Here is a 26,878-nt window from a genome sequence, read left to right as displayed (position 1 = left end):
AATGCAAGCGATAATATTACTTTTCATTATATGTATATTTGAAAAATAATAAAAAGTACTATACAAAATAACTTTTTATAATAAAAATGTAAATTGTTTCGATGCAAATTAGTAATTAAAATATTTAATGTTATTTCATTTTCATTTTCATAATTCATGTTTCTGAACAAATATTTTATGTATGAGTTATCTGTGCTGTATGCTGTAATCTGCTGTATCGCGCAGCAGCGCATAAATGCGCGCGTCGATAAAACAGTATACAAAATTAAGTCAATATCCAACGTTTTGTATAAGACTCATATAAGACTATACAAGACAATTTCTAGTGAACCACATTTGTCATTGATTAAATATATTTTTTTATATTTATAACCTTTTAACAACACAATTATTACTTCATATCCACTTTAATTTGATCATTGTTTACCGGCTAAAGAGTTGCCTTCGCTGCATATCGTCACTATCGGTAGACTCGATTTGTATGCGATGAGTAATACCGTTTCTCGTGCTGAGTGACGTCGTGCAGCCGGCGAGCGAGCGGCGCGCAGACCTCAGTTCGACACGGCGAGGAGGCACGACAGGACCCTCTCCGCACACACCGTAGCTCTCGCGCTACCGCACCCACTATCGATCACTTTCTAGTCTTTTATTTTCGTATTACCAATTAAAATTTTATCTTAAAATGGAAAACGCGGATTTACTAGGGGGGCTCGCGAGCGGTGACACTGTGCCAACCGAAATCTTGGCCCCGCAGCAGGCGATGAAACGCGAGCAGGATTCGACGGATGACTTTGAGCATCTGGACCGTGAAGGCAAACGTGAAGCCGGTGAATCGCCGCACCATACAGCTCGCACTGCCACTCAAAGCTTCCTGGACATGGAACGGGACGAATTCGTGGACACTCCGAGAGCACCCTCCGTCAACGACAAGCTGGGCGATCACCTGGCCGATAAATTCACTGACAGCGAGTCTGACGCGGATACGGCCGGCGAGTCCCCGCTGCACAGGCCGGAGCCCCCGAAACCGAGCGCCCCGACTTCCGAGCCTTCGGCGCCGGCCATTCCCGATCCCACGCCCGTGATGGCTCCCACCCCGCCGGTCAAACCGGCACCTGAACCTTTAATCGAGAAGCAGCCGGAGCCTGTCGTCGAGAAGCAACCTGAAGCGACACGTGAAACTGTGACGGAACTAAAGCAGGCAGAGCCGAAGCCCGAGCCGGCACGTCAGCCTAAACCCGACCCGGTCCAGCCGAAGCCGGAGCCGCCGCAGCCCAGGGAGCAGCCCGAGCCGCCGCGTGCACCCACTGCACACGTCATCGAAGCTGAAGTTATCTTCTGCCAGATGGGACTTGGTAAGCCCTTTCAACGTTTTTGAAATCTAAGAATAAGGAATGCGAAAATATATTTCAACATAAATGGCTTTCTTATTACGTCACGCCTGATTTCTAGATTCAGCCTGTCACCAGTCCAGTCTCTATCGTGATGACTGAGGTTGTTCATAGAATAATTGTAAAAGTCGGGCGTTATGTATGAAAAAATAAATAGACAAAATTGAGACGTAATCTTTGTTATCAGTGCATAGTAACAATGTTATTTTATCTCTCGTTTTCGACATGGAGTCACAACGGGTGCAAGATTTTTTGTGCAACGAAACAATGAGATCGCAGCCTGGTTTCAAGGCGAGTTTTAAACGCCGTCAAGCGTGAAGTAGGTATCGCGTCTGCAGGTGACCAGGGTCTAGTCACTCAATACAAAACATTGTAGGTATTTATACTACCTAGATGCTTAGAATTGTCTACATGCTGCATTTATTTAACGAACAGATAATTGGGTACATTCGCTCCAAAGAAATATTTAAGGTATCTCTTCTGTGTTATTATTAAATTAAATAGGTGTACTATATAATGACATGCACATAATTGTAATCTACATTTTCGTTCTTAAAATTTACTCTGATATCTTTTCAAATCTACCTATTTATGGAATGTTGCCTTATTTTTTATCCTTAAATTCTATTGTGATGAGATTTTGAAGTGTGGTGGGGTGGTGGGTCGCGGAGGCAAGGGAGGCCAGCTGCAGAGGTGGCGGAGCGGCAAGAGCGTTGACCGCTGCAGCGAGAGACGGGCTAACGGCACCCGCTGAAAGCCCACGCCGCATTGCCGCCGTTCACTATTCGCGGAAGGAAAGGACGTCCGTCCGCTACATGCGAATCCCACAAGGAACTTATAATACCAAAAGTATTTTGATGATCCTAAGATATTAGTAGCAGTTTTTAAACATAAAAGTTCGCATAGAAATCTTATACGCCTCATAATATGGATTTAAGTAATTACTTTGACATCCTTTAAAAAGAGAACGTAAAAGGAAATTATGAAGAATACATTATGACATATTTAAAACAAGCGAGATGAAAGTGCGATTGTTGAGAAATACTTCTCTGTTAATGTAGCGTTTTTCGCTTTTGCACAGTTCACAGAATTGCTGAAAACTGTGCTCGTATAAATTATCATTAATGCGACCGCAAAAATCGATTCTCTCGAATGTACCGGTGAGTCACCGATATAAATGCAGTCTACTTTATTTGCAATAATAGTAGGTACATTTTTGTGTCTCACACCGTTTGACAAAGGAATGACACAATTAAGTTTGCTTTAATTAACATTTTAGCTCGTTTTGTCAGCTATGATAATTTTGCAGGATGAAGATTATTACAAAATACTTCGTTGTTATCTTATCTGTTATCTCTAGTGAGAGCGAACTACATGTATGCATTAAATAAAGTCATACTCTGTATTTGTATCATTATATGATCCACGTAAGTCTGTTTATTTGTTAAAAAAATACCGAGAAAATAAATTATGGTACAGGTATCTAAATATATGTCTTATCGAGGCTTTGTCATGCATATAGTAGGGATCTCAAAGTACTTTGTTAAGCATACCTACAAAATTTGAGTCAAAATGTAGCATTCGGTATGGTATGGCTTCAGCGTTGTCGGCGGCGTTTTCTGTGACGTCGTAGCGTACACAAGTACGACGGCACTTGGCTAATTTTAGCAGCAGTTCTCAAGCGTTGCCTGCTCACAAGTGAGAAATCCTCTGTGGCGAGCTCACGTCGTCCACTCCGTCAGTAATTCCCTCGGCTACGCGTGCAGTTCGAAGTCATACAGTGAATATAAATACAAAAGACTATCCTGATCAGTGACTTTGCTAGTGAATTTGTTAAGTCAACATGACATCAGGAGATGAAACTATCACAAGTAAGTCTGGAAATGTTAAGATTATTTGAGGAACATTGGAAATGAATAAAATGGTGGTGGAAAACGTAGTTAGCGGGTTTGTCTGTATATTGCTTATGGATTGCGGCGAGGAAATTTTTATCACGTTGCTTTCTGATGTCGGTCGCTATGAAGTCACGTTCCTGTTATAAATTTATGAATTTCGCGTTTCGCGCTTATATTTCTATTTAGACGATTACGTCAGTACCGTGATCTTATATCCTCAGTAGATTTTCTCTGGTTCAAATCTAAATAAAATTATTTAATTTTACGGCGTTTCGCGCGAAACTTATTGCACTTGCGCTCCCTCGATTTTATACCAATACCAGATATTTTTGGAATACGAAGTAGCCTAACATTCCTTTTAACAGAGTTCTAGCGTTCTGCGATAATCCTGTCAACTTTAGCCCAGGCAGATTGACATAAAATTCTGTTTCGTCGACGTGCAAATACTAAAAATTTTGGCAATAATTCTGATATTTTGTGATGGAAAATCCAGTTTTAAATAAAGCTGGACTTGTATATACGGATCATTTATTTTTATAGTGTAATGTTATATGTAATATCGTTTTCTTTTTGTTGATCTATGTTGCATTCGACCGAAACGACCTTAGTCACCTTATACTAAGTAAATGCAAAAACATTTTATCTAAAATATCTATTTTGTTAATAGAAATATGGATATTTATATTTATACTCGTATGCACGGATGTTAAGAAAATTAAAGTTGACAGTATCTAATAGCAACACTCTGTGTGATCTTATTAATTCTTTTGAGTTGTCTAGCTTTTAAAAACTATGTCAAGAGAGTGAGAATTTGCTTCGTTAGCATCTCAACTCTGTCATCAGTGATGGCAGGGTTGAGAATTGAGATGATCTATTGGAATAGCTGCTGTCGCCTGCGGGCCCTATACTCTTGACCCAGTTCCTCGTTTCCGCAAAAAATATCTAACCCCTTTGTCTGTTATCTCGTGTTATAATTTAACAAGTAGGTCCTTAGTTTCTGATTACTTGATAGCTTTTGTCTTCTTACTAGGTTTCATGAAATTATCTATAAGTACCACGCTTCCCATTTGCTCAAAATAAGCGAACGTCTAAATTTAAATATGTGTGTAAAAACCAAAATAACCATTTTTTTGTATTCTTACAGCGTGTTTGTTTTAGTTCTGTCAATCTCAAAGATTATATATTGATATTGTTATGTTATTCGGGAATCATACATTTATAAAGATCATTCGATTTCACCATCATCAATCATTTACAGTTTTCTAGGGTCAGGATTCATATCAGAATGAGAATGTTTAAGGCCATTAGATTAGCCGGTTGCGGATCACACAGTTTAGTATTTTACACATTTCATTGCTAAAGTAAATGATCAAAAGCAAAAACCTGAGCATAAGAATTAGATTCAACCCCGCAACAACAGCGTGACTGATACCACGTTTATGGAATAATTATTGGAGATACGGACAGTTTAACGTATCCGATTATATTAACTCCCTTCAAGTACTCCGAATGACGTGGGCATTTGCATTATTAAGTCCCTACTGCGAAGTTCTGGATTTTCCGGAAAAAGCCAGACGTTGAAGTAATAAAGGCTAGGCCTCTGGGGCAAAGGGGACGTGGGGGAGGGGTGCCGCAACCGGGATCGATAATCCACGCGCGCCGCCCTACACATACCTAGACATGCTGTCTATTCCATTTACGATTACACCAAAACTTTGCAGTCATTTTGATGTTAGTATTTCATCTTATGTATTTTGCTTCATGCTGAAGAAATTGATTCACATGGTCTGCGAACCAATTAGCTAATGTTTAACCCTCTTGTGGTTTTACACGTAACAATCTTGTTACGCTTGTGTAATTGTAGAAACTTTCCGAAATTTGTTTATTCATTACATAGATAATGTAATGTATTTGTTTGATCATGTACAGCCATCGCTCAGTATACATTGTGTTGATCATTTACCGCGTAAAACTTTGAATTCAATAAAATAAAATTCTTTATATCAATGTTATACTTTCATCAAATTAACTATTATTATTATTATTTATTACTTTACTGTTTATCAAGAAATCTTATCGTAAATTTAAAGATCTTCTTCTGACCAAAACAAGTTAAATTTAATAAAAAAAGGTTTTGTTCCACCTAATACGCACAAAATAATCCAAGCACTGAAACTAGATCGTAAAACTGTGTAAGAAGCATTTACAAACACCATAGTGTTACCTGGTGTATAGTTGTTGATAGTGGCTTGGCGTGGTTCAGGTGCGTGCTGATGTCACTGGCGGTGGGCTGTCGCTCACGGCTGTATTTTTAGCGGCATGTCGCCGTGGTGTTCGTCACCGATGCACACACTGACATGCTCACTCACGTATGTGATAGATGCATTGTTTGTACTTGATACCATGATATCATGGTTATCAGATTATTATTAGATACTGCGTGAAATATATTAACAAGCCAATAATAGATTCATTTCACTTGAAGACACGATGGCTTGTGACATAAGATGATAGGGTGATAAATGAACTGTTTGTAGCGTCGAGCTACAAACAGAGGCACACGATCACGTCGACTGCATCATAAAACAGTTTAAGTGATATAAGGAATTAATTAACTTAGTTTTACCGATAAGTAGTAACGCATCAAATTGACTTCAAATAAGAAAAAGATTAGAAAAGTATTTAAATCATGCTATTTCATCATCATCATATTTCATCATCAATACGGAAAATGAGCCTTTTTCTTTATTTTGTCACTTATCATTACTTCTCAGAATTTCATACTTATAAGCGACACTATCCGATGATGGAATAATACACGTGATTTTTTTTCAAAATGAACTCGTTCCTTTCAGAAGTTTTTGCTAATCCTTATTTATAGTTTCGGATGTGGTCCTGAAGGCCCAATTGAAGGCCTGTATATGTAGCTAATTAACAGTAAGTAACATATATTCAACTTGATAACGTATCTTATAATAGTGCCCTAATGAGTTCAAAATCGGTTACTGTAAAACCATAAGAACATAGGGTTTTTGATGTGTGAATAGACAAACATGTGCGCACTATGATGCCCATGGCGCGGTGACGGTGCTGCGTGAGTCACCCATTGACCATATTAGGGACACCTACTTGATTTTAATCGTGACAAGCCGGGTATTTCCTTACCGACCATAGCCGGGTATTGATTGTGATGCGTGTTTCGCATAACAGTTAATTTTAGTAAATGTGATAAACAATGAAGCTCTCACTGTCCCATGTGTTAGGCATGGACGTACTCTAACATAAACCGATAGTCCACTTATTTGTCATCGTTCTAGATAAACTCCGCTGCATTTTCGTTAGCTGTCTAAAAATCTGAGAGATGTTATTATTGGATAGCAGTTAGTAAACTTTGTCGGAGAGCTTAGGGTTAGAAAACAATGACATGGAAGAATGATTTGGTTTGACGATTTTTATATTACTCACTCTCCCAAAAACTTACAATTATCTTCCTTTCAATAACAATAAAATTGACAATATGGAATTTAATGAAAGCAACAAACATGTAATTGATACTTCTTAGCTATACTTGTACGTGGCGGTAAAATAATTATAGGTCAGACCTGAAATAATTACTAAGTAACTTTCATGTTACCCCGCAGAGTTACTTAGTAACTCTGCTGTTAGTTTGAAGGAGGTAGAATCCTTTGTGATTCGACTCCGGCGGTACCACCGCCACACCTATTTCTACCTAATAACTGCAGTGTAAGGCGCTGCTGTGTTCCGGTTTGAAGGGTGTGGTAAGGGAGACCGACTTTTCCGAGGCGTTCCAGCTTAGTCCTCAGGGGTAGCGGCGTATCTGTGGCCAATCTTAGGTGGGAATATCTAATCCTATCTGGGGTTGATTACAGATGTCCATGGGCGGCAGTAGCCACTTACCATCAGGTGGACTGTATGCTCGTCTGCTACTCATATATTATATAAAAAAAAAAAAGTTCATTGTTCGTGTTTGATTCGATTTCTATAAATTACGCACTTATGATTATAATTTTCTTTATGCATTTGGTTGTCTTTGCGAGATGAAATCATTGTAGGTACAGGCGGCCTTGAACTTGGCAATTGTTGTCATGTTCACGTGATAATTTTACATTCAAGGCTGGCTGCCGAGCACAAGTTAGATGACTCATTCGTGGACCAACCTTGCTTATTGGTACCCAGTTAAATCATACAAACATAATTCCTCGAATATGCGCTCATCGGTCTTACTCCCATAAGAGACACGGTGAAAGACATACTTTATTTATAGTTACAAGTATTTTATCGAATTTTATATAGGCTATGTATATCATTTAGTTAATGTAAAACGTTTTGACAGTAAAATTAGTTGCAATTTGGAGACTTTAAATTCCTATATTATGATCTCTCAGTATGACAACTGTCAACATGAAAACTCTTAAGTCCTGTTGTAGGACTTTCCTAGTAATTATAGTTATAGTATTATGACAATAAAACTTAAATTGATTATTAAAATTACACTGAATATAGGCAATTAAGTGTAATTTTGATTAATTTAAATTATGCTTAATGTGTTGTAAATAGGTGTTTACGCATTGCAGCCTTAAAAAATGCTGCAATCAAAATGTTTATTTAATAAAAAAAGAACAAATTAAATTATAAACTAGTGTTTAACAGCAGAAACCCTCAGTTTATTATCGAAATGGAGCCTATCTAGCCTCTGTGCGTTGCCCGGTGAACACACGTGTTCAATGTGTTTAACGGCGATCTATAAATTAGTATAATATATATCATTTAGCATGGAGCACCTGATGTAATCTCGAAGCTTCTTATTCGGTCGCATGTTCCTATAAAAAAACACTAATTTACTAAAACCTATATTAACAAATATCTATATATCATGTTATTGTATCTACCAAAACAACGATGCTGCTGTCACCGGCGCATGTTAAGTGTGAAGTATGGTGGTGGAGAGATGATGCAGCATGCCAGGAGTGGAAGGTGCGCGGTGGCGGTGGCGCGGGGGCGCATGCGCGGCGCTGGGGGTGCGGTGCGGGGGGAGGGCGTTGCGCTGCGGCCGCCAGTATCGACGCGATAGTCGGGCGCGGCGCGCGCTCTGTCCGCCGCTTCCACGCTTATATTACGTAAAGTACGTAGCCATGGCGGACTCCGGGCCCTCCCTTTGCAGCGTCCTCAACCCGTGTAAGTTCCGGCGCCGGCTTCGCTTCGCCCGCTTGTCTCTTCCCTGTCGCGACTAACCCGCTAACGCGCCGCCTTCTATTGCAGATGCTTGGTTCGACCCGCAGAGGCTGCACCCCGAAGGTGAGTGAAGGCGGGCGGTGAGCAGAAATACGCTTAGGTCGGCTCGCCAGCCGGGCCGCGGCGGCCTGCCCGCGCCCCGACCCAGTGACCGCTGTGTAGCGTAGTGTTGTGAGCTCAGTGTTAACACCACTAGTGACATTTATAAATGAGCGATCGATAGTGGTGAGTTCTGGTGTGGTGGGCACACTCGGCGGACACGCGACTTCGCCCGCGTCTGCCGCGCCACCCGACACGAACATTATATACCCGTAGCCGCCCGGAGGTACTCGGGAATCACTCACGAACACTTCACGTCATTCGGACATTACCATCTTAATTGTGTTTTGTGTCACTAGAATCATCGTCATTTGTTTTTTTTCTGTCATGATGTTAATGTGATGATAATGCAATGTGCATGACATTATGTAGAAAATATATTCTTCATGGTGTTCATTATTGATTGAACATAGCAGTAGTATAATAACAAACTGCTTATATATTTAAAGCTCCCATTTCCTTTTCGAATACGTAGTTACCTAGGTTAATCATCATGTAAGGTTTTTTAATATTCCATGCTTTATATTTAACTACTTATACAAATACCATAATTAATATATTTCATTTTACGTAGGTATGTACCAATAAGATAGCAGAAGTTTAGTAGTAATGACCTCGTATGAGAATGTGATAAGTATCAAAGTTAATGAACAATCATCATAACGAGCGATTGTCTGTGCTCGACCAGCGGCGGTGTGCAGACATTCCCTGCCAAGATGAAATTAGCATCAACACAGGCGACGTTGAGGCCTGTGACTGTAACATCGCGTCTATGGCTCGAAAACGTCCTCTTGTCTATTGTTTTATTGCGGGAATTGATTCGGCGGCGACGCCTGAACCGCAGCCAAAACGTCGCCTCCGACTCCCATAAATTCCGTTTGCCTTGTGCCTTGTTCCTCACTCTTGTTCACTCTTTTGTACTTCCAATCAAGTCTCTTTTATTTTAATTTTCTTTTTTAGAAACAGAGATGTAATTATTTTTAAAAGATAAAATAGAGATTTTATCTTTTAAAAATATTTTTTTAATCATATAAGTAGATCGTCATTATATTTTTTATAGCTTGAATAGGTAATATAGGTAAAACAGGCCATGACTTCTAAATAAAATATATTTTTTTGGGTGTCAATATATGCTTATTTTTTTCATTACTCATCGTTTAGTTAACGAGACATTAATGTAGCGTGGGTTGTTGTATTTTGTTACCTTACATTGCATGCGCCTATGAAGTTTGTAGGTTAGCGCAATCGAGAAGTCCTTGTGAGTCAGTAATTTCTAAACATCTATAATTTGATTAGAGGCGGCTGTTTGTCTTGATGCAACCGCGAATCAGCATACGATTCGTTATTTCCACGTCACTCACCAATAATACTGGTAGAAGGCTATATCCATTGTTCCGACAGTTTTTGCGGAAGAAACTCAATATCTACGAAGGGCAACAGTAGTTTGCCTTTGACTTTTCCGTTGGAAGTACTTCAAGTAGGTCTACTTCCGTATATAACGGAAGTTTGTACTTGTAGTGTTTGTTGGTCCGTATCTGCCCTTAACAACCCAGTAATGTATCTTACAAAGTAACATACATTAGGTCTATCGGGTTTAGTATTTTATACTTATAAAAAGACTTATCATGACTGACTGACTGTTTTACTGTCGTAAAGTATTGAAGATAGAACAGTGAAATTTGTACAAGAGGTCCTTTTTTAAGACTTGTTACCCATTACCAAAAGATTTATTCACCCCTGAGATGGTAGGTGCCATATTTAAAGCAAGCCCAAAGCAATTAATATTTAGGTCTCTATTAAAATATGTTATATTATAAAAAAACTAGTTATCATTTTAAAATATTTGGCAATCTTATACAGTACGATAATTGTACCATCATAATTATATCAACAGTTTTGTTACCATTTCCATTTAACATTGTAACTAAATATAATTGTAAAATAACAACAGATTTTACGTTTGTACTTTATTGACAGTGTTATTCGCTTCTTTTAGAGTAGTGAGTGATTTGTCTGATACTATTTTAATTAGTCATACGCCATTAACAACCTTAGAACTGACGCATAGTTAGGTACCAATCTACTCAGTTAAATTATCATTGATGTATTCATGAGCAATAGTATGAAATGTGAAGAAGTTGTGTTTCATAAAACTACATTCGTACGTACGTTATATTTTAATAAACCAAGTTAACTTTTACACTAACATAAATAAGTTAAAACTCCGATAAAAATTGTGCTTTAAATTTAGCAAACGTTTTGGCCACATAAAAATATATTTATTGATATACGTAATTGTTATTAATAATATAAAAATAACTGCAATTACAATATCTAAATTTTAATCACCGCGTGGAGAAGTTTATCTATGTTCAGGTGGGGTATCTTTATTTGAAAACCAGTATTTTTCCTACACGGGTCAAACATTTTACATTAAAATTGGATCAACATTATAACTACGATACTCACGTTATATTTATTTATATCACTTTATCGTGTTAGTGTATAGTTGTATACACCTATGATTAAGTTTTTATTACAAATATACTTTGCGATCACCTAAATAAAAAATTGATACAAACTCACAAATACCTCCCAGAATTATCTTTCAAAGTGGAACATGACCGGTGTAAGTGAATGATATCGTATAACATGCTCACGTGGACAAACATGAAGATAATCATAACAGCATAGTAAACAAATGTGTCAGACTTACCTTCTAGAGTATTCCCACTTGTTTTAAATATAATATTTACCTCAGTTGAACTCGATAAATTAAGGTATTTGCCTCGATGTTCCAGTTCTGAAGTCATCAGCTTGGATTTTTTTGTTAATCAGTTATTTCTGCACAGTCCTACATTACATAAACGATATACTCAGATCGGATTAATTTATAACGACATGTTAAAAATAAATTTGATCTGAGTGCAATTAGTGCATAATTTTAATCAGTAGGTATGTCTCGCACATGCTGCCTGAATAGCGATGGAAGCTACAAGAATGCGAGAACACCCATATTAATAGTTAAATTACTGGATAGTTAGACGCCTGTGTGAGATAATAACTTCCAGAGTCGAGTTAAAGTGAAAGTGAAATACTCGTAGGTACAAAATTAAATACTATATCTTTTCCATGTTTTACTTCTGCAAAAGTATAGCAGCTTCTTCCGGTAATTCTCATCTTTCTCCAAAATGGATATTTATCTTTTGGATGTTGGGGAAATGGTGATTTATTGATTATCTTCACGGTTACCATGTTCATGTTATAATATTATGAAAACACTAATCTATTTTTAGATTATATAATTACATTGTTATTTTTCATAACTTCACTTGGAAACTTTTCATACTCTCTTAGGATATTAACAATTTTTGGAGACGAAAAAGTAGCTTGACTTTTTTATATCAGTGGATGCAATTGGTTAGGACCGTAACGTAATGCGTCGTAGCTACCATCGGGCGGACACACTCGTGGTCCAATTTGTAAATCACTTCGCGAGCTTCGACCAAGCGGCTAGATGAACCGCTTCCCGTGTTCCACCGCTGTTATTATTTCTATATCACTATATTTAAATCCTTACATGTCATTATATTTTATAACACAAAATAACCTATACCAATGTATTAAACAAATCTGGATTATGTTATAAATTGTTTTAAAGGTGGTAAACAGCAGTTGCCGTCAATTTCTCGTTATTTCCCGCTTATGCTCTACTCGATAAGCGATCAGTTTTAATAAATGGTTTTCTCTATTTAAGCTGAATGTTAACCATTGTCCTAAGATATGCGTCTTCGCAAGAAGAATATAAATTGGACGAAATGATATTTGAAACAAGAATTAATAATTAGCAATCATTAATCTTCTATTGGAACCGTCCCAATAATGGAAGTTTCCAGGCATTTTTTTTGTAATATTACAATTTTAGCCATAGTTATGTGACCTCGTGACCTCATGAAAAATAATATTCGAAATCGGTCATGATATTCAGTATTTTTCCCTTTTAGGTTCTTCTTTAAATACGTCACATGTAATACAAATTAATATAAACTTTATATAATTTGCATGTTGTTTTCAAATGTTTCGTTTTAATCTCGTACCTTCATTTTTGCATCATGTAGAAAAACTTGGGATGATGGCAGTTTTTGTAATCAGAAAATAAATATTTTGGTATAATCATTATTGTAACACTAGGAGCTTAATGTATTGTGTTTTAAGATTTGATTTATATTGTGTAGTTTGATTCGTTAAAGAAAAGAGTAATACATACTCATTTGGGGTACTATGTTGAATATCGATTAGAATGCACCGGGCGCCACCGAGCGGCTCCGCGCGCACACGGCGAGCCCACACGATATTTTTACCGCGGTGTCGCCGCTCGCCTTTCGCAGTTGTATTTCAGTTGCAATTGCTTCTGTTTGAAATCCGACTTCCACGTCTCGAGGTCACGTTCCTGCTGATACTTTAATGTAGTTATTGTAACCTGTCAGAACGTCGTCCCAGTCTATCGTCCAAATTATGGATAGCTTCCAAAACTTTAATTTAACTCCATATTATCGATTAATATTTTTTTACCTATTATTAACTTTCTATTTTAGTTATTTCTTTACCTATGGGTGATTACAAACTTCGTTTAGCAAGGAATACGGAACTTTATATTATGAAAGCTTTTACTCTTATTGAGACATATGTACGATTGTCGATTAGTATATGGTTACGATTATTATTGCCATGGCAGTTGGTCGCCTGTTAATCTGTATTTGTTTTTTTCCTCAACTGTGTTACAATTATATCACAGTTTTTTTAAAGTGCCTCTTAATGATAAACTTAATTAATATTTATGTATTTAACCTCAAAATAGATGGAAGTATATAAATGGAAGTATGGAAGTTAAGTAGATATATTTCTACATGCATCAAGAGGTGAAATGAACCTCTCAAAATTTTGGCACGGAACATGGAAATGTCCCGGCGTTAACATAGTGAGTCAGTTGTTTACACTCGTTATGCAAATCCACAGCAGACCGTAGCATACGTTTGCATGACCGGTAGTGATGCATTTCTACGCACGACCATTCACGAGAAATACGGAACATGCTATCTGACTGTTGGCATCATGCTGAATTACATTCGCCATCAATTGCTTTTACTCTCTCTAAAGGTATGTGCTGGTCATAAGTATAAAATTATATAAATTGGCTTCCGCTCCCTGTTCACACGAGATTTTTTGTGTATATACGAATGTAAGCCACTTAAGTTACCGGGTTAATCATTTAAATGGAAATAATAGCCCAACAGAGTCCTTTACGGCGTCTATTGAAAATCCGTCGAAACAACTTATGAAAATTGATTTACCTGAACGATCGCTTAAATAAGTATACAAACTCAGAAAAATGTAGTTGGATATTTCGATAGCAAAAATGACTTTAATTTATGTATATGTATGGGGCTTCTTCCATTTTTTACCATCGCTGTTGCTGGACCGTACTTGCCTGGGACCGAAGAAGGTAAGCGACAGTTTTAAATACATCGGCGATCTTGTACTTTTTGTCGAATACGTTCGGAACCAGTTTGGATATTTATGTCGACGTATGTCGGAGAGCGATCCGGGCCTTGCGCTAAATTCGTCATGTTGTCCTAGGTCAGTCTTGACCTCATGAACGAGGTAATTGGCTGATAAGGATGACAGATATAATATCTCTAAAGGATATACAACAGTTAATTGAGTTGCAATCGGTTCAGTGAAGAAGCCAAAATTAAACTGTGAAAGCCAGTTTCTGGAATGGAAGCCTAGTATCGTCTATTTGCTGTGCTGTTCTTCTCCTGTTTTGTTTGGAATTAGAAATACCTTAACGGGGTCGTAATAATATATCACCATTCCCAGACGGTGCGGCGGGCACACGCGAGCGAGTAGACGCATTCAGATGGACACATTCAGATTGATGAGCCAGCGGCAGGTGCACCGCTCCTCTAATATTTTATTGTTTAGCATTACTGCTATTTGTGTTTAACCAAAACATTATTGACATAATTATATTATGTAATTATTACTATTCGCGGCACATACCTTTCGTTTTACACTTTATTGCATTGTAAAATTGTACGTCCTTATATCCTTCTGTGGCTGACTTTATTAATTAAAGAGCTCTATAGATAACTTTCCTTTATCAGAACAAGTCATGTTCGAGTGTTTCCATTGACATTGTTATAATGTATTTGGGGCTGATCGAAGTTCGCTAAGCCGCAGCCGTGACCGCGGCGGCGCGCGCGCGTGTTCCCGCGCCGCCACAATGCCGCAACGCAATCGCTCGGCGCGCGCCCGCCACCAGATACGCCTGACTGTTTATTTTGGCAATGTGCTCTTCTTACAATGATTGCTTAACAATGTTGAGTGTGACTTAATTGCAAATATATATAATTATATCTTATGTAATAGATGGAAAAATACAACCAATATACATTTATTATCTTTAATTATGTAATATTACTACTATTGATCTTATATTATATGGTCCTGGTTAGAAGATAAGAACATTATCTCTATGTTTCGCAATATAAATTAACAGTCTTATCGTAGATAGAAAGTTAAGGCCTACGAACATGGTTATCTTTGTCAGAGTCTCTCCACGTGCATACTCTTGAAGTACCATCTTCATGTTTAATTTTAAGTATTATCGCAGTTTTGGAATATTGGGGTCCTAAATTTGACAAGAACCAACTATGACTAAATGTAAATTTTCTGCTTAGAAAAAAATATGCATACATGTCGATATTCAACTTAATTAGTAGTAGAATACCAAAATAGTAGAAGTATATTTCGTAGTGATAGTTCAAATTAGTGTACCTGAGATATTTTCCATAGCAAGTGATTAGAGTCTATTACAGCAATTGAGTATGTCATCGTCAATCAATTAGCTGACAGATAACACGATACCTCGTAATGCGTAACATTTTGTAATATTATGAAAGCGATATATTTTACCATTTTGTCATCATTGTAAACCGACTTTATACATGAATTCTTATATATCGTACTGATTTTTAATTTATTACATACGATTGGGTAGTTTCCAATTTAATAATAAAATTTATTGGAGGATGGTCTCTTTCAAAGAGAAAAATTAGATTCAAATTATAAAGAAATACTATTTCACGAAGGTGTAGCTTTCGAATCCTCGGTCGTAATGACGCACGATTTGAATTCCAATTATCAATTAAAACGAAAAAATAGTGACAAAAAATACAACCAACTGAAGTGAGAAGTAGTGAACCAGTACAACGTAAAAAGTAGTTTAAATAGAAAGTTGGTTAAATAAGATAGTTTTTGGGTAAGCCGTAGATAACTCTAAAAGTATTTCCTTAATTTTTTAAAAGGAAATCGGCGTAAAATGACAAGTCATTAAAATTTACGTAAATAGTACGTAAATTTACTTAAATTGTTACCTTGTTGCCATGTCTAAGTGAATGATGCATGGGCACGGTGGAAGATTTCTGTCTGTGAGGATTCTTGTCGTGGACTTTATTACTACACTAGACAGGCAGGCGTTTGCTGACCAATCAGTAATTGTTTAACAGGTTTCGATTGAAAATTTTAGAGTAATGTCCGCCTACTAATGTGTGTACGTAGGGACAATTTCTTGCATAGAGAGTCCCGAAATAAGTCTATTGTCGTCACAATGGTAGAGTCAATATTCTCTCGATACTTATATTGCAAACAATTTATTTGAAAATAATGCCATGATAAAAAAATAAGACATCCAAAAGAGATAAATTAACTGGGTTCTTTTGAACCATTCATAGTCAAGGTCTTCGTAGTTGGATGAATATTCAATTAATCTGTATTAAATTTCTAGAATGAAACCAACAAACAATCTATTTGAAAAAATATTCCTTTTAAAGTCTCTTTCAATACCTCATTTATCTAAAGGGTTGAAAAATTATAGGAGGAAAGGACATTTTTTATCGCATTGGTATTATAAGCCTAGAAATACTAACTAAACACTTTCAATCACCGGTTCGTATATTATTCGTGTGGCCTTAAGTAATGTGTATGGCCCTTAATTTCTTGAGTACAGAAATTCTTTCCAAAACTAGTTTTTAAATTAGGTAGGTACGTTTCGTTTGAGGTCAAGTTTTGTAGATAATAAGTATGTTGTTCTCTTATAGGTATAAACAAGTTAAAGAAATATAATTGAAGCTTTAAAAATAATAAACATTTTTAAAGTTAGTATGGAGTAGCATTTTTTGTACAAAAAATGTATACTTATTCTTTAATTTGCCTTTACGTGCTTATCTTGGACTAGCGGACCCGGCAAACTTTGTACCGCCTCAAAATCTATTTATCAAATATATTTAATATAAAATATGGCCTATGTTACTCGTGGATAATGTAGCTTTCGAATAGTGAAAGAATTTTTAAAATCGTTCCAGTAGTCTTTGAGCCTATTTATTACAATCAAACAAACAAACAAAGTTTTCCTCTTTATAATATTAGTATAGAAGTATAGATAAAGCTAAATGGATTTGCATGAAGCTTTTATGCTTTCAACCTTTCTTTGCACCAATATTCTTCAGTGTTGTTAGGAAAAAAATGGAAACTGTAAAACCAAATTAGTTATTCAACATAAAGAAGTATTTAGGTAATTAAAAGCAGCGTAATGCTTAAATCTGTAAAAAAAATCTCATAATATATCAATTAAATTATAATGTTCGTGATATACAATAAAACATTATTTTAATATGAATATAATCGATGGGAAAATTATTTATACTGGTAATTCAGATCGTTTCATTAATGTAGGGTGACCGTCTTATAATGGTCCCAATATAATGTATGCATTAGATGTGGATATTTGTACCTGCCACCTCTTTAAATGCTAAGGTATTTGACCTGACAGGGAAGTCAATGTTTCGATTTAGTTCTGACTCATTTCTGTATTTGCAGTTGAGCTTGAGAGGTTTGGCCAGACATCAGATTGGACGTTTATAGTGTATCCGCCAACTGCAACTGTATCTATCTATAGCCTCTTTAACAAATTTTGACCGAACTCTGCTCGGGTTGAACGTCTGTAATGGAGCTCGTAAAGATAAGTAACCTGTACGATTCCAGTCAAGAACGTCAGATAACTTCGGTTTATCGCTTCGTGTCTGAGACTTCGTGTCTTTATGTATTTGTTATTTTTACATTTCTCGAACTTACCTATAAATTATTTTGTACGCATCGGCACAACTTCGTTATGTCGATAAGGCATCTAAGCTAAGCGTTACCTTTACTGATATCTGGATTCGTTCTTAACCTCGCGTTCGATAAGCGCGGCATAATATCAAGTCATTCGAGTAGCTAGACTGACATCGGCGATTAGTTGATTACGCGTGGCCGGGTACAAAGTAGAGAGGCCGTTATCCGTGGCCGGGGTCGCGGCATGGTGTCAGCACTGTCAGCGGCGGGTGACGTGTGTAGAAAGGCACCGGCGTGGCAGCGGCCATGTGCGCGGGAGCCTCTCTCCGCTCGCCCACTCCGTCGCCATGGCGCGTCCGAGACAGTCGCCGCGCCACGCCGGCCAGTACGTGGAGCTTCCCCCTCGCGGACCAGGTATTTTCATTACTAAAATTACGGACGTAAAGCTCAAGTTGGTGCATAACTTCCCCTCTGACGTGTCTCGGGATCGGGTTTCGGTGTAGTGAAGTGTGTAACCGGGCAAGTAGACGTGGAACGGAAGCCAGTCGAGCCTGCCCAGTGCTAACGTAGGCAACACAACATATTGTTCCGGCAAGATGTTGAACATTTTGAATGGGTTTGAGTGTTTTTATGATAAAAATAGTCTCGATTTCATGTTTTATCTTATCAAAACTCTTGTTAGGTACATATTGTAAAAATCTTCTAGCAGCGTGATGTCATTTCATTTGGGATCCTTGCAAGTTTTCTATTGATTATTTTCCATTACTCATAATATTATTTCGGACATAAGATTTATAAAAAAATCTTCTTATGTCTACGTGTATAAAATACGTGAATAGAAATATTAACTTACTATAAGCTCTACTAGCCACCACAATTATACCTAAAGAATAAACAGGTTGTCATCTACGACTACACTATGAAGTGAAGTTGTGATCGGGCTATCTTCACTGCGTGCATACAAATGTATTATATATGCATACAAATATATTCTCATTAATTTAATTGAAACATATCCTTGTATTTATGAATGAAACATTGAATCCCAATCCCAATTTAAATATCCTAACTTTGCATATATAATCCGTTGCTTTGTCTGAGGAAGCTGGAAGGCCTCATTAAGTTTGCCTCACTTCGCTCGGAAAAATGGAACACGGCAAAGTAAATAACGTTGCTGTGAAGTAGGGATACTTATGTTGGTGCTACCGCAGTGAAGCAGGTCAACTACAAAGTTTACAATGAAGTAAATATTAAGGATGACTTGTAAATATGAGACCACTTAAACGTTCATGTATAAAACTGTTGCTATCTAACTTCTTTCGCTGTTGAATTAGGAATGCGGCCCACGTAGGCGTCGGGCCGTTTTCGGGCAGGTACCCAACCCCAGACATTAAACACTCGATTCGAGCCTTCGCTCTTATTGTCGTCATGTTTTCCATAAATTCTTAGGGGCTACATTCTTAATCAACCAGTACTAGAAACTATTCCACTTTTAGAAGTAGTAAATGTGTTTAGAGTTATCGTTAGCCTGTGATATAGGTACTGACAATTTAATGTAAGGTGTATAATATAAGCGCATTTTTTGTCAGGCATTAATCATTTGTTGACAGATATAATATGAATAATTTTACTTCTGCTATGTTCGCCCAACCGTTCCACAATGTTAAGTTTCCATTATGCATTTGCTTATTTTCAAAAGCTCGTATTATTATTTCTGGAATATTTATTTATTTTGAGTGAAATTTTCAGGCAACCTGCATGAAATTTTCTTTATTGAGATCATTTTTATTTTTCGCAGATCCCCAAAGAACTTTTTACTTTGAGTTCCATTTTTGAGTTTCACGTTTGTTTGGATATGAGTTTGGTTACATCGCATCCTACACTAGTTTAGACCACGTGCACTCTCGTTTCAGTCAAATACTTTATGACGTCATGTATCAAACCGTCTTGAGTACATAGGCTTCTGATCATTAATCAAAAAGTTCTAAAGCTAATAAAGCAGACATGACATTACTATCTGAAGCAACAATTTAAGACAATTCAGTGAGTGATTCATAAACTTATTCATTGAATTATCCAATTTCAATTTTTGGTAGATCATTATTTGACTAGATCGTGAGCGGCACACAGTATTGTTAGCGATGGTATAAGGCTAATGTGTGTTGGTGTCGCGTTGCAGTGGAATCGTTGATCTACTGGCGGTCGGCGGCGCGGTCGGGCGCGGCGCTGGGCGCGGGGCTGGTGCTGCTGGTGGCGCTGGCCTGCTGCTCCGTGGTGTCGGTGCTGGCGTACGCGTCGCTGCTCGCGCTCACCGCCGCCGTCGCCTTCCGCATATACAAGAACGTACTCCAAGCCGTGCAGAAGACCAACGAGGGACACCCCTTCAAGTGAGTGCACTTTCTGCTCGTTACAGACTGACACGACATAGTAATATGCACAAACACGAAATGACAGATACTTCCTCATAAGTGATAAAGACTGAATCACTGCCCTAGTGCAGGTTGATATATTCGTGGTTGAACGAAAGTTTACGATAATGGTAACAATTATAGTCGATAGGTAATAGTTTGACTTGATTATGATGCCAATAAAACAAATTGCCGCACTTTTAACTTCAGACGGCGCCCTTAACTTTGTAAAGTGACCTTTGTAAAACAAGCCGCGAAGTCATAAGCGCGTATCCTTGACTTTGCCACCACAAATACAAACAGGCTCACGTTTAATATTTAAAGTGTACCTTGCGTTTACTACATAGATACCTAAGTAGAATTTAAATGTAGTACTTAATTGAAGATTAGAATTGTATAAAATAAGAAAGAAATAAAAATAAAATTCAACTGCAACAAACAATAGGCTGACAATAGGTAGGTACATATATTTTGACAGTCCGCGCTTTCTTTGTTCGGTGAGACACAAAGCGTTTGTTTTTTAACATCAATATCGGCAAGTCACTCACGACCGTCACGAGTTGTCCTAGGGTGACGTCAGACCGGTAGCTCCGCTGTCGTGGGGATGCGGCAGGTTTGGACGGAGTGCGGCAGGAGGCTGGTGCGGACTGCGGACAACGAGCCATTGTTCCGATGTTCGGATGCGCGCTGTCGACGTCACCGGTCACCGGTCACTGATCCGCTCTTAAAATGAACGAGTTGTTAGTTGTTTTCAAAAACAGCTCGTTAAACGAGTTCTAATTCGGTGTAAAATATTTTCGATGAAATCCTAATACATTCAGACTCATTTTATTTCGCAAAAGCGCGGAGAATGGTTTCAACAAATGAAATAGTGCGTTATTGTACGTTTTATTAGTAACTTTACTAACATATCTTTCGGATGTATTATATAGAACATAGAAAATTAAGATGGAAAAAATAACTCATGCTAAGATTTATATAGTCCATCTGCATAGGATACAGACGGTAGAGCATCCAAGATACATTGAAACGTCGTTGTCACCTCAAGTGTTATGGAGTGTGATACATTGCGTAAAGCCGCCTTAATTAAATGATACCAGCCATCTGTGTATACAGCCGCCACTCTTGTTGGCACCTATAATACTTACTTTAGTACAGTTATTTCGATCGATATCGATATCAATCGAAAATATTTTAATATTTATTTCGTACGATGGAGTTTATAGTATTATGTCATACTCATAATATAAGACAGTTAACCTAGTATAGTATTAATTTTATATTATTAGTAAAATTAATTAAATAACTTATTATACCTAGAATAAAAACATTTAAATAATTATTACTTTCGTATTTAATAAAATACGAAAATCATTATTTTTATATATGGACCTTTGTATACAAAGTAATAATTTACCATAAAATTTGTATTTACATAATAACATGACTCATCGTATTAATTATTCCTAAATACCGTATTTACCTCACCGTTATTAGCGCCGCATGTCGTGGGAAGAAACTCTATGAATAGTTTTAAGTATTTTTTTGTCGAATACTTGCCTTGAATATTCAAACAATAGGTATAATGCCTTACAAAGTGTTAAAATAAAGTAATAGCGTTGTTGTCGACACTCTATATTAATACAAATTACCGCTGTGAAGATATGCTATCCATTTTTTCTAGCTCAGCTAGTTTTACACTAAAGTACGTACCTGTATTACTGTAACATAAAAGTTCGTCTTATTTTACACACTCTGTTCTAATCCGAATCTAATATAAATTTTATACTTACATTGTTTTGGAGAAAGGAGGAATTGATTTAGTTATTAGTACCTGTCGGTGTCAAAGCAGCACATTTTTAAAGAAGTCCACGTAGTTGGGATAGTTTTTTGAAGATGGTAGAACTCTTTGTGGTTCGACTCTGGCGGCACCACCACCACCACGCCTATTTCTACCTTATAACAGCAGCGTTAAGCGTTGCTGTGTTCTGTTTGAAAGGGTGTTGTAATGGAGACATACTTATTCGAGCCATTCCATCATAGTCTTCAGGGGTAGCGGCGCATCTGTGGTCGACCTCAGGTAGGAATATTTAATCCTATCTGGGGTCGATTACGGATGTCTATGGGCGGCAGAAGCTACTTACCATCATGCTCGTCTGCTACTCCTATATTATAAAAAAATGGTACCTCGTACAATATCTATACATTAACGGGACGAATCAGTTGGTTCGCGGGAGAAATGTACGTTTCGCAGTTTTAAATTGCCACTTTGAGTTATGTTTTTATGCCATTGTAATTTTGTGTAGTCTGCGTAAAACTGCTAGTCCGCTCTGAATATAGAAATGAATCACGTCGTTATAGCAAATTGTATGATTACACCTGCTCGCAACCACTTGAGAGCGGAGTAGCAGCTTGGCGCGGACTATAATGTTGTACATGATGTTGACCGCGTGTGTGGGGCGGTGTTGCAGATGGTTGCTGGAGAAGGACATCAGCGTGCCGGCCGAGCGCGCGCAGTCGCTGGCGGCGGCCGCCACGGCGCACCTCAACGCCGCCGTTAGCGAGCTGCGCAGGTGGGCGACACTCTACATATCCCTGCTTCAATTCGAAACTACCACAAATCAAAATAACACTTTTTACAGGAGAGCCAATTAAAAAAAATAGTTTTGCCTTTATAAAATTAATGTATAACAGATAAGTTTTCGAGATGTGGCACTTTTATACAAAAGAGACGTGCTTTCAGCTCGTTTGTCGACACGCAACTAACAATATGACGGTTTAGATTATATTTCGCGCGTTGAAAGCACAAATTGCAAGTAACGGTTGCGTGGATTTTGTATCTTAGAATGCAAAATCAATGAGAGTCTTTTTCAAATATAAAAATATAAAGGCTTACGATTACATTTTTGCGATGGAAACATTGTTGATATTTTATTTATTTGTGGTACTTTTAAATTGAAGCAGCGATATCTTAATCTAGCCTCGAGAAAGGTGATAGTATCCTTTGTGGTTCGACTCCGGTGGCACGACCGCCACAACATTTTTTGCTTAATAACAACAGTGCTAATGCTGCTATGTTCCGCTTCGAAGGGTACCAGGTAAGGAAGACATACTTATCCGAAGCTTCCCAACGTAGCCCTCAGGGGTACCTGTGGCCGAATTCAAGCATGACTGTAACCCCTGTTTACTGTTGATTATAAATATCCAAGTGTAGGTGTCCCTTATCATAAGGTGTATAAAACACTTCAGTTCACTTTACTTGTGTGTTATGGAAAGAAGGTCTAACTTTGCAGAACTTGAACAATTCCTAGTTGGCCCTGTGACGCCATCTCTTTGCGTGCTGCAAAAAGTTACCACGCAGCTTCCAATGATCACTTATTATAGATTGTAAGAAAAACGTTTATGGGTTTTCCAGGATGATTTGAAATCACAGAGAGGTATTTATTAACTGTGTAATATCATTTATTTCCGTAAAGTGAAGAGTACTTTTAACTAAATATTTTTTGTACAGTTATTAATATAGTGTAATGTGGCATGCCTCGCGCAGGTTGTTCCTGGTGGAAGACCTGGTGGATTCGCTGAAGTTCGGCGTGCTGCTGTGGTGCCTCACCTACGTCGGCGCCTGCTTCAACGGCATCACGCTCATCATCCTCGGTCAGTGAACACCCCACTTAACTCGTCATAGTCGTCACTTTTTATCATATTCTTGTGACATATTGTCTGAATATTATTATTGCATTACAAAAAAAAACATCTATTTTAGTTTTCAAATTAATCATTCGGTATAACGGCGGATTTGACGACGAAATGCGCTCATAGTAAAATGACGTTTGTGAATAACTTGAAATGGCTGCCCTGTAAAGTTTGGTATTTGTTAAATCCGACTTTGTTCTACGACTATGACGAACTGCTGCCCTACTCATTTCGCACTGCTGGGTACGCTCTCCTCATGAGCTGGCGTAATGAGGAGATATTACTACGTTGCTCCGATGTGGATTGAAAGAGTTATAGGTTAGAGACCCGCCCTTGTCGGATGTTTTCAAACCTGTCATTAGGTGTCAAATAAGATTTAATGACTGCTGATAATAACTAGGACCGATGGATTACGAATCCTTGTTAAAGTACAGGAACCTGCATTTGGATTTGTTATTAGTGGTCACCCATCTAAGAGTCGAGCGCTCCTGACGTTGCTACCTTTATAGACTGCGTGGTCGGTCACATGTAACAATTATAATAGACTGTCAAATAGTGCTGTTTCTAGTTTAAAATTCCTTGGTTTTTGGTTAATTACATTAACGAAATTATTAAAATTACGCGGATATCAAATTGTTGATTTACTATCCTGGGATATTCATGGTGCAAAGTAATAAAATATTGATTTCAATCATTATACATTTGTTCTTTTTAGGTGCCATCAATACTCGTAAATAATCACATTGATTCACATTTCGCACAAAACTTCTTTATCACAAATATTTTGGTGCCTACTGTAATGTAAGTTGTGATGTCATCGTCTATTTGTATCGTGCGTATGCTTTTCCGTAACTCGAACGTTCCGACGTGTTGACTCATTTCATACGTAATAAAATGATTGAGACTTCTGAAAATAATCAATGAATGTAGTTTTTCATTAATGTTGTTTGAGTAAGATAGATTTAAACGAGTGTCATGAGTATCACGACCGTAATTGTACATTTATAAAAAAGCTACTAAACTGTTTCGTCTCGGTTTTTATAATTTGGTGGTCATAAGCCCTTGTTAGAGAAATGTTTCCGTCGTATTGAACGTGTGTCGTTGTTGTGGTTGCAGGGTGGATAGCGCTGTTCACGCTGCCTAAGGCGTACGAGATGAACAAGGCGCAGGTGGACGCCAACCTCGAGCTCGCGCGCGGGAAGATCAACGAGATCTCCGCCAAGTCAGTACACACACACACGCGCACACACACAAACATACCTGTACAGTGTGTATGTGCACACATACGCGTACGCAGCGCACGCACGCGTGAACTCACACACAAAGATTATTTTTGTTTTATTTCGTTAATGGTGTCCGATTCCACAGCATAATAGTATAATATTATTCCGACAATGATTTTTCTTTTTTGTCAGTGAAACATTTTTTTAGGCATAACCCTACTGTGTAGTCATTTTGTCATTCCTTTTCACAAAAACATACACGTATGATATTATTTATCTCAGTATATGAAAAGTACACAAAAATATTGATTTGATTGATTGATTTGAGATTTGATTTGATTTGATTTGAAGAATATTAGGGGAAAAAATATCTGTACGATGACTCAGAACATTGATCATTAACGTTGACCTACTGCAAACCTTATTTTCCATTTTAAGGGTATAAATAGTAAAATTATATAGCCAAAATTTAAAACTTAAAAGTGTAGTAGCTAAAGTAATAAATTTTACCTATTTTGTAAATATTTTCAATTTTATACTTCGCCTTTAATTCGACTCCATGTATGTCCATGCGCTGTGGCAACTTACCATCCAGTGGGCTGCATCCTCGTTTACTTCTTCTTCTAGTGAAAGTGGTATGTAGAGAATGCTCGCGTGTTGCAGGGTGCGCGCGGCCGTGCCGCTGGGCAGGAAGGCGGAGAGCGACAAGGACAAGTAGAGTGAGCGGGACGGACCAGCGGCGGCCGACACTAGCCGACACCTGCCGACACGAGCCGACACGTGCCGACACTTTCTCCTTAGCGCCGACTCCAACTCACTGTTTGTTATATTTATTATTATGTACTATTAAATAAAGATACTACTTTACGTATAAAGCTTTATGAGACGAGTCATGCGGAGATTATTGTATTTGCTTTTTGAAATTTTAAATTAAAATAACTGTCGAACCGATTGTTGCTGAGTTTTATTTGTAGCGCACTGTACGACTGTTTTAGCTGATTGACACATTGTATCGTTTTGTTTTGTATCGCCTAGCATTGTACACGTTCGTTGTATTTTATTACAAGAAGGTCGTTATTTTTCGGAATTTGTTTTTTATTCAACTTCCATGATATTCCTCTTATCTCAAATCTTATATATGTGGCAAACAAATACAATTACCTCAGTCATAACAAATTGCTAAAGATAATCTAAATATATTGGTTAGGACAAACACAAAACAAAAACAAAATATTTAAAAAGTGAAGAAAAACATACATTTTTATAGTAACGTCATTTTTTCTTATTGTCGGCTAACTCGTACCCTTCATTTTATACCCGTATTATAAGGGTGCATTAAAAAATATTGATCTGCCCATATTATGAGGGCGCATAAAAAATAAATGAACCATCCATATTATGAGGGCGCATAAAAAATAATGAATCTTGGAACGTCTGCCATTATGACTTTAGACTGAGATCACTAATTTGGTCTAAAACGGGTTGATTAGGCTACGTTAAATTAATTCATCGTAACGAAATACACTCTGTATGCTTGTACTGTTAAAATGCATAGTTCATTTAAAAGTGACCAACCCTAAAAGTTAATATTAATCTATTTATTACGCTAAATGTGACTCCTTAGTTATGCTAGCATGTACCAGCTGGCACTGGTTGGTTTTAGGGGAGGACATAGAGTATTATTATATACAGGTTAGCGGAGGAGGAGGGTTCGGAAGGATATTTCCGAGTTCATACTGCTGATC

General features: G+C 37.6%; 1 protein-coding gene across 7 annotated transcripts; it reads left to right on the top strand.

Annotated features, from left to right (window-relative positions):
• Window positions 1-291: 291 nt before the first annotated feature.
• Window positions 292-26,220, top strand: Rtnl1 (reticulon). 7 transcript variants are annotated; one of them, XM_073083145.1, is made up of 7 exons: window positions 292-1,352; window positions 8,564-8,599; window positions 19,989-20,196; window positions 22,689-22,790; window positions 23,765-23,871; window positions 25,027-25,132; window positions 25,797-26,220. In XM_073083145.1, the coding sequence occupies exons 1-7, from the start codon at window positions 683-685 to the stop codon at window positions 25,849-25,851; spliced, it is 1,284 nt and encodes a 427-aa protein (XP_072939246.1). In that variant the 5' UTR covers window positions 292-682; the 3' UTR covers window positions 25,852-26,220. The 7 variants fall into 7 exon arrangements, with proteins under 7 accessions (XP_072939246.1, XP_072939247.1, XP_072939251.1 ...); XM_073083150.1 differs by lacking the exon at window positions 292-1,352 and adding an exon at window positions 3,079-3,259; XM_073083147.1 differs by lacking the exon at window positions 292-1,352 and adding an exon at window positions 8,248-8,479.
• The last annotated feature ends 658 nt before the right edge of the window (window positions 26,221-26,878 follow it).

Source organism: Epargyreus clarus, unplaced genomic scaffold, assembly GCF_041222505.1.
Source record: "Epargyreus clarus isolate Ecla_fem2 unplaced genomic scaffold, WU_Ecla_fem_2.2 ptg000018l, whole genome shotgun sequence".
Taxonomy (NCBI): Eukaryota; Metazoa; Arthropoda; class Insecta; order Lepidoptera; family Hesperiidae; genus Epargyreus; species Epargyreus clarus.
Note: the sequence above shows the minus strand (reverse complement) of the source record. Positions and strands in the feature narration are given on the sequence as shown.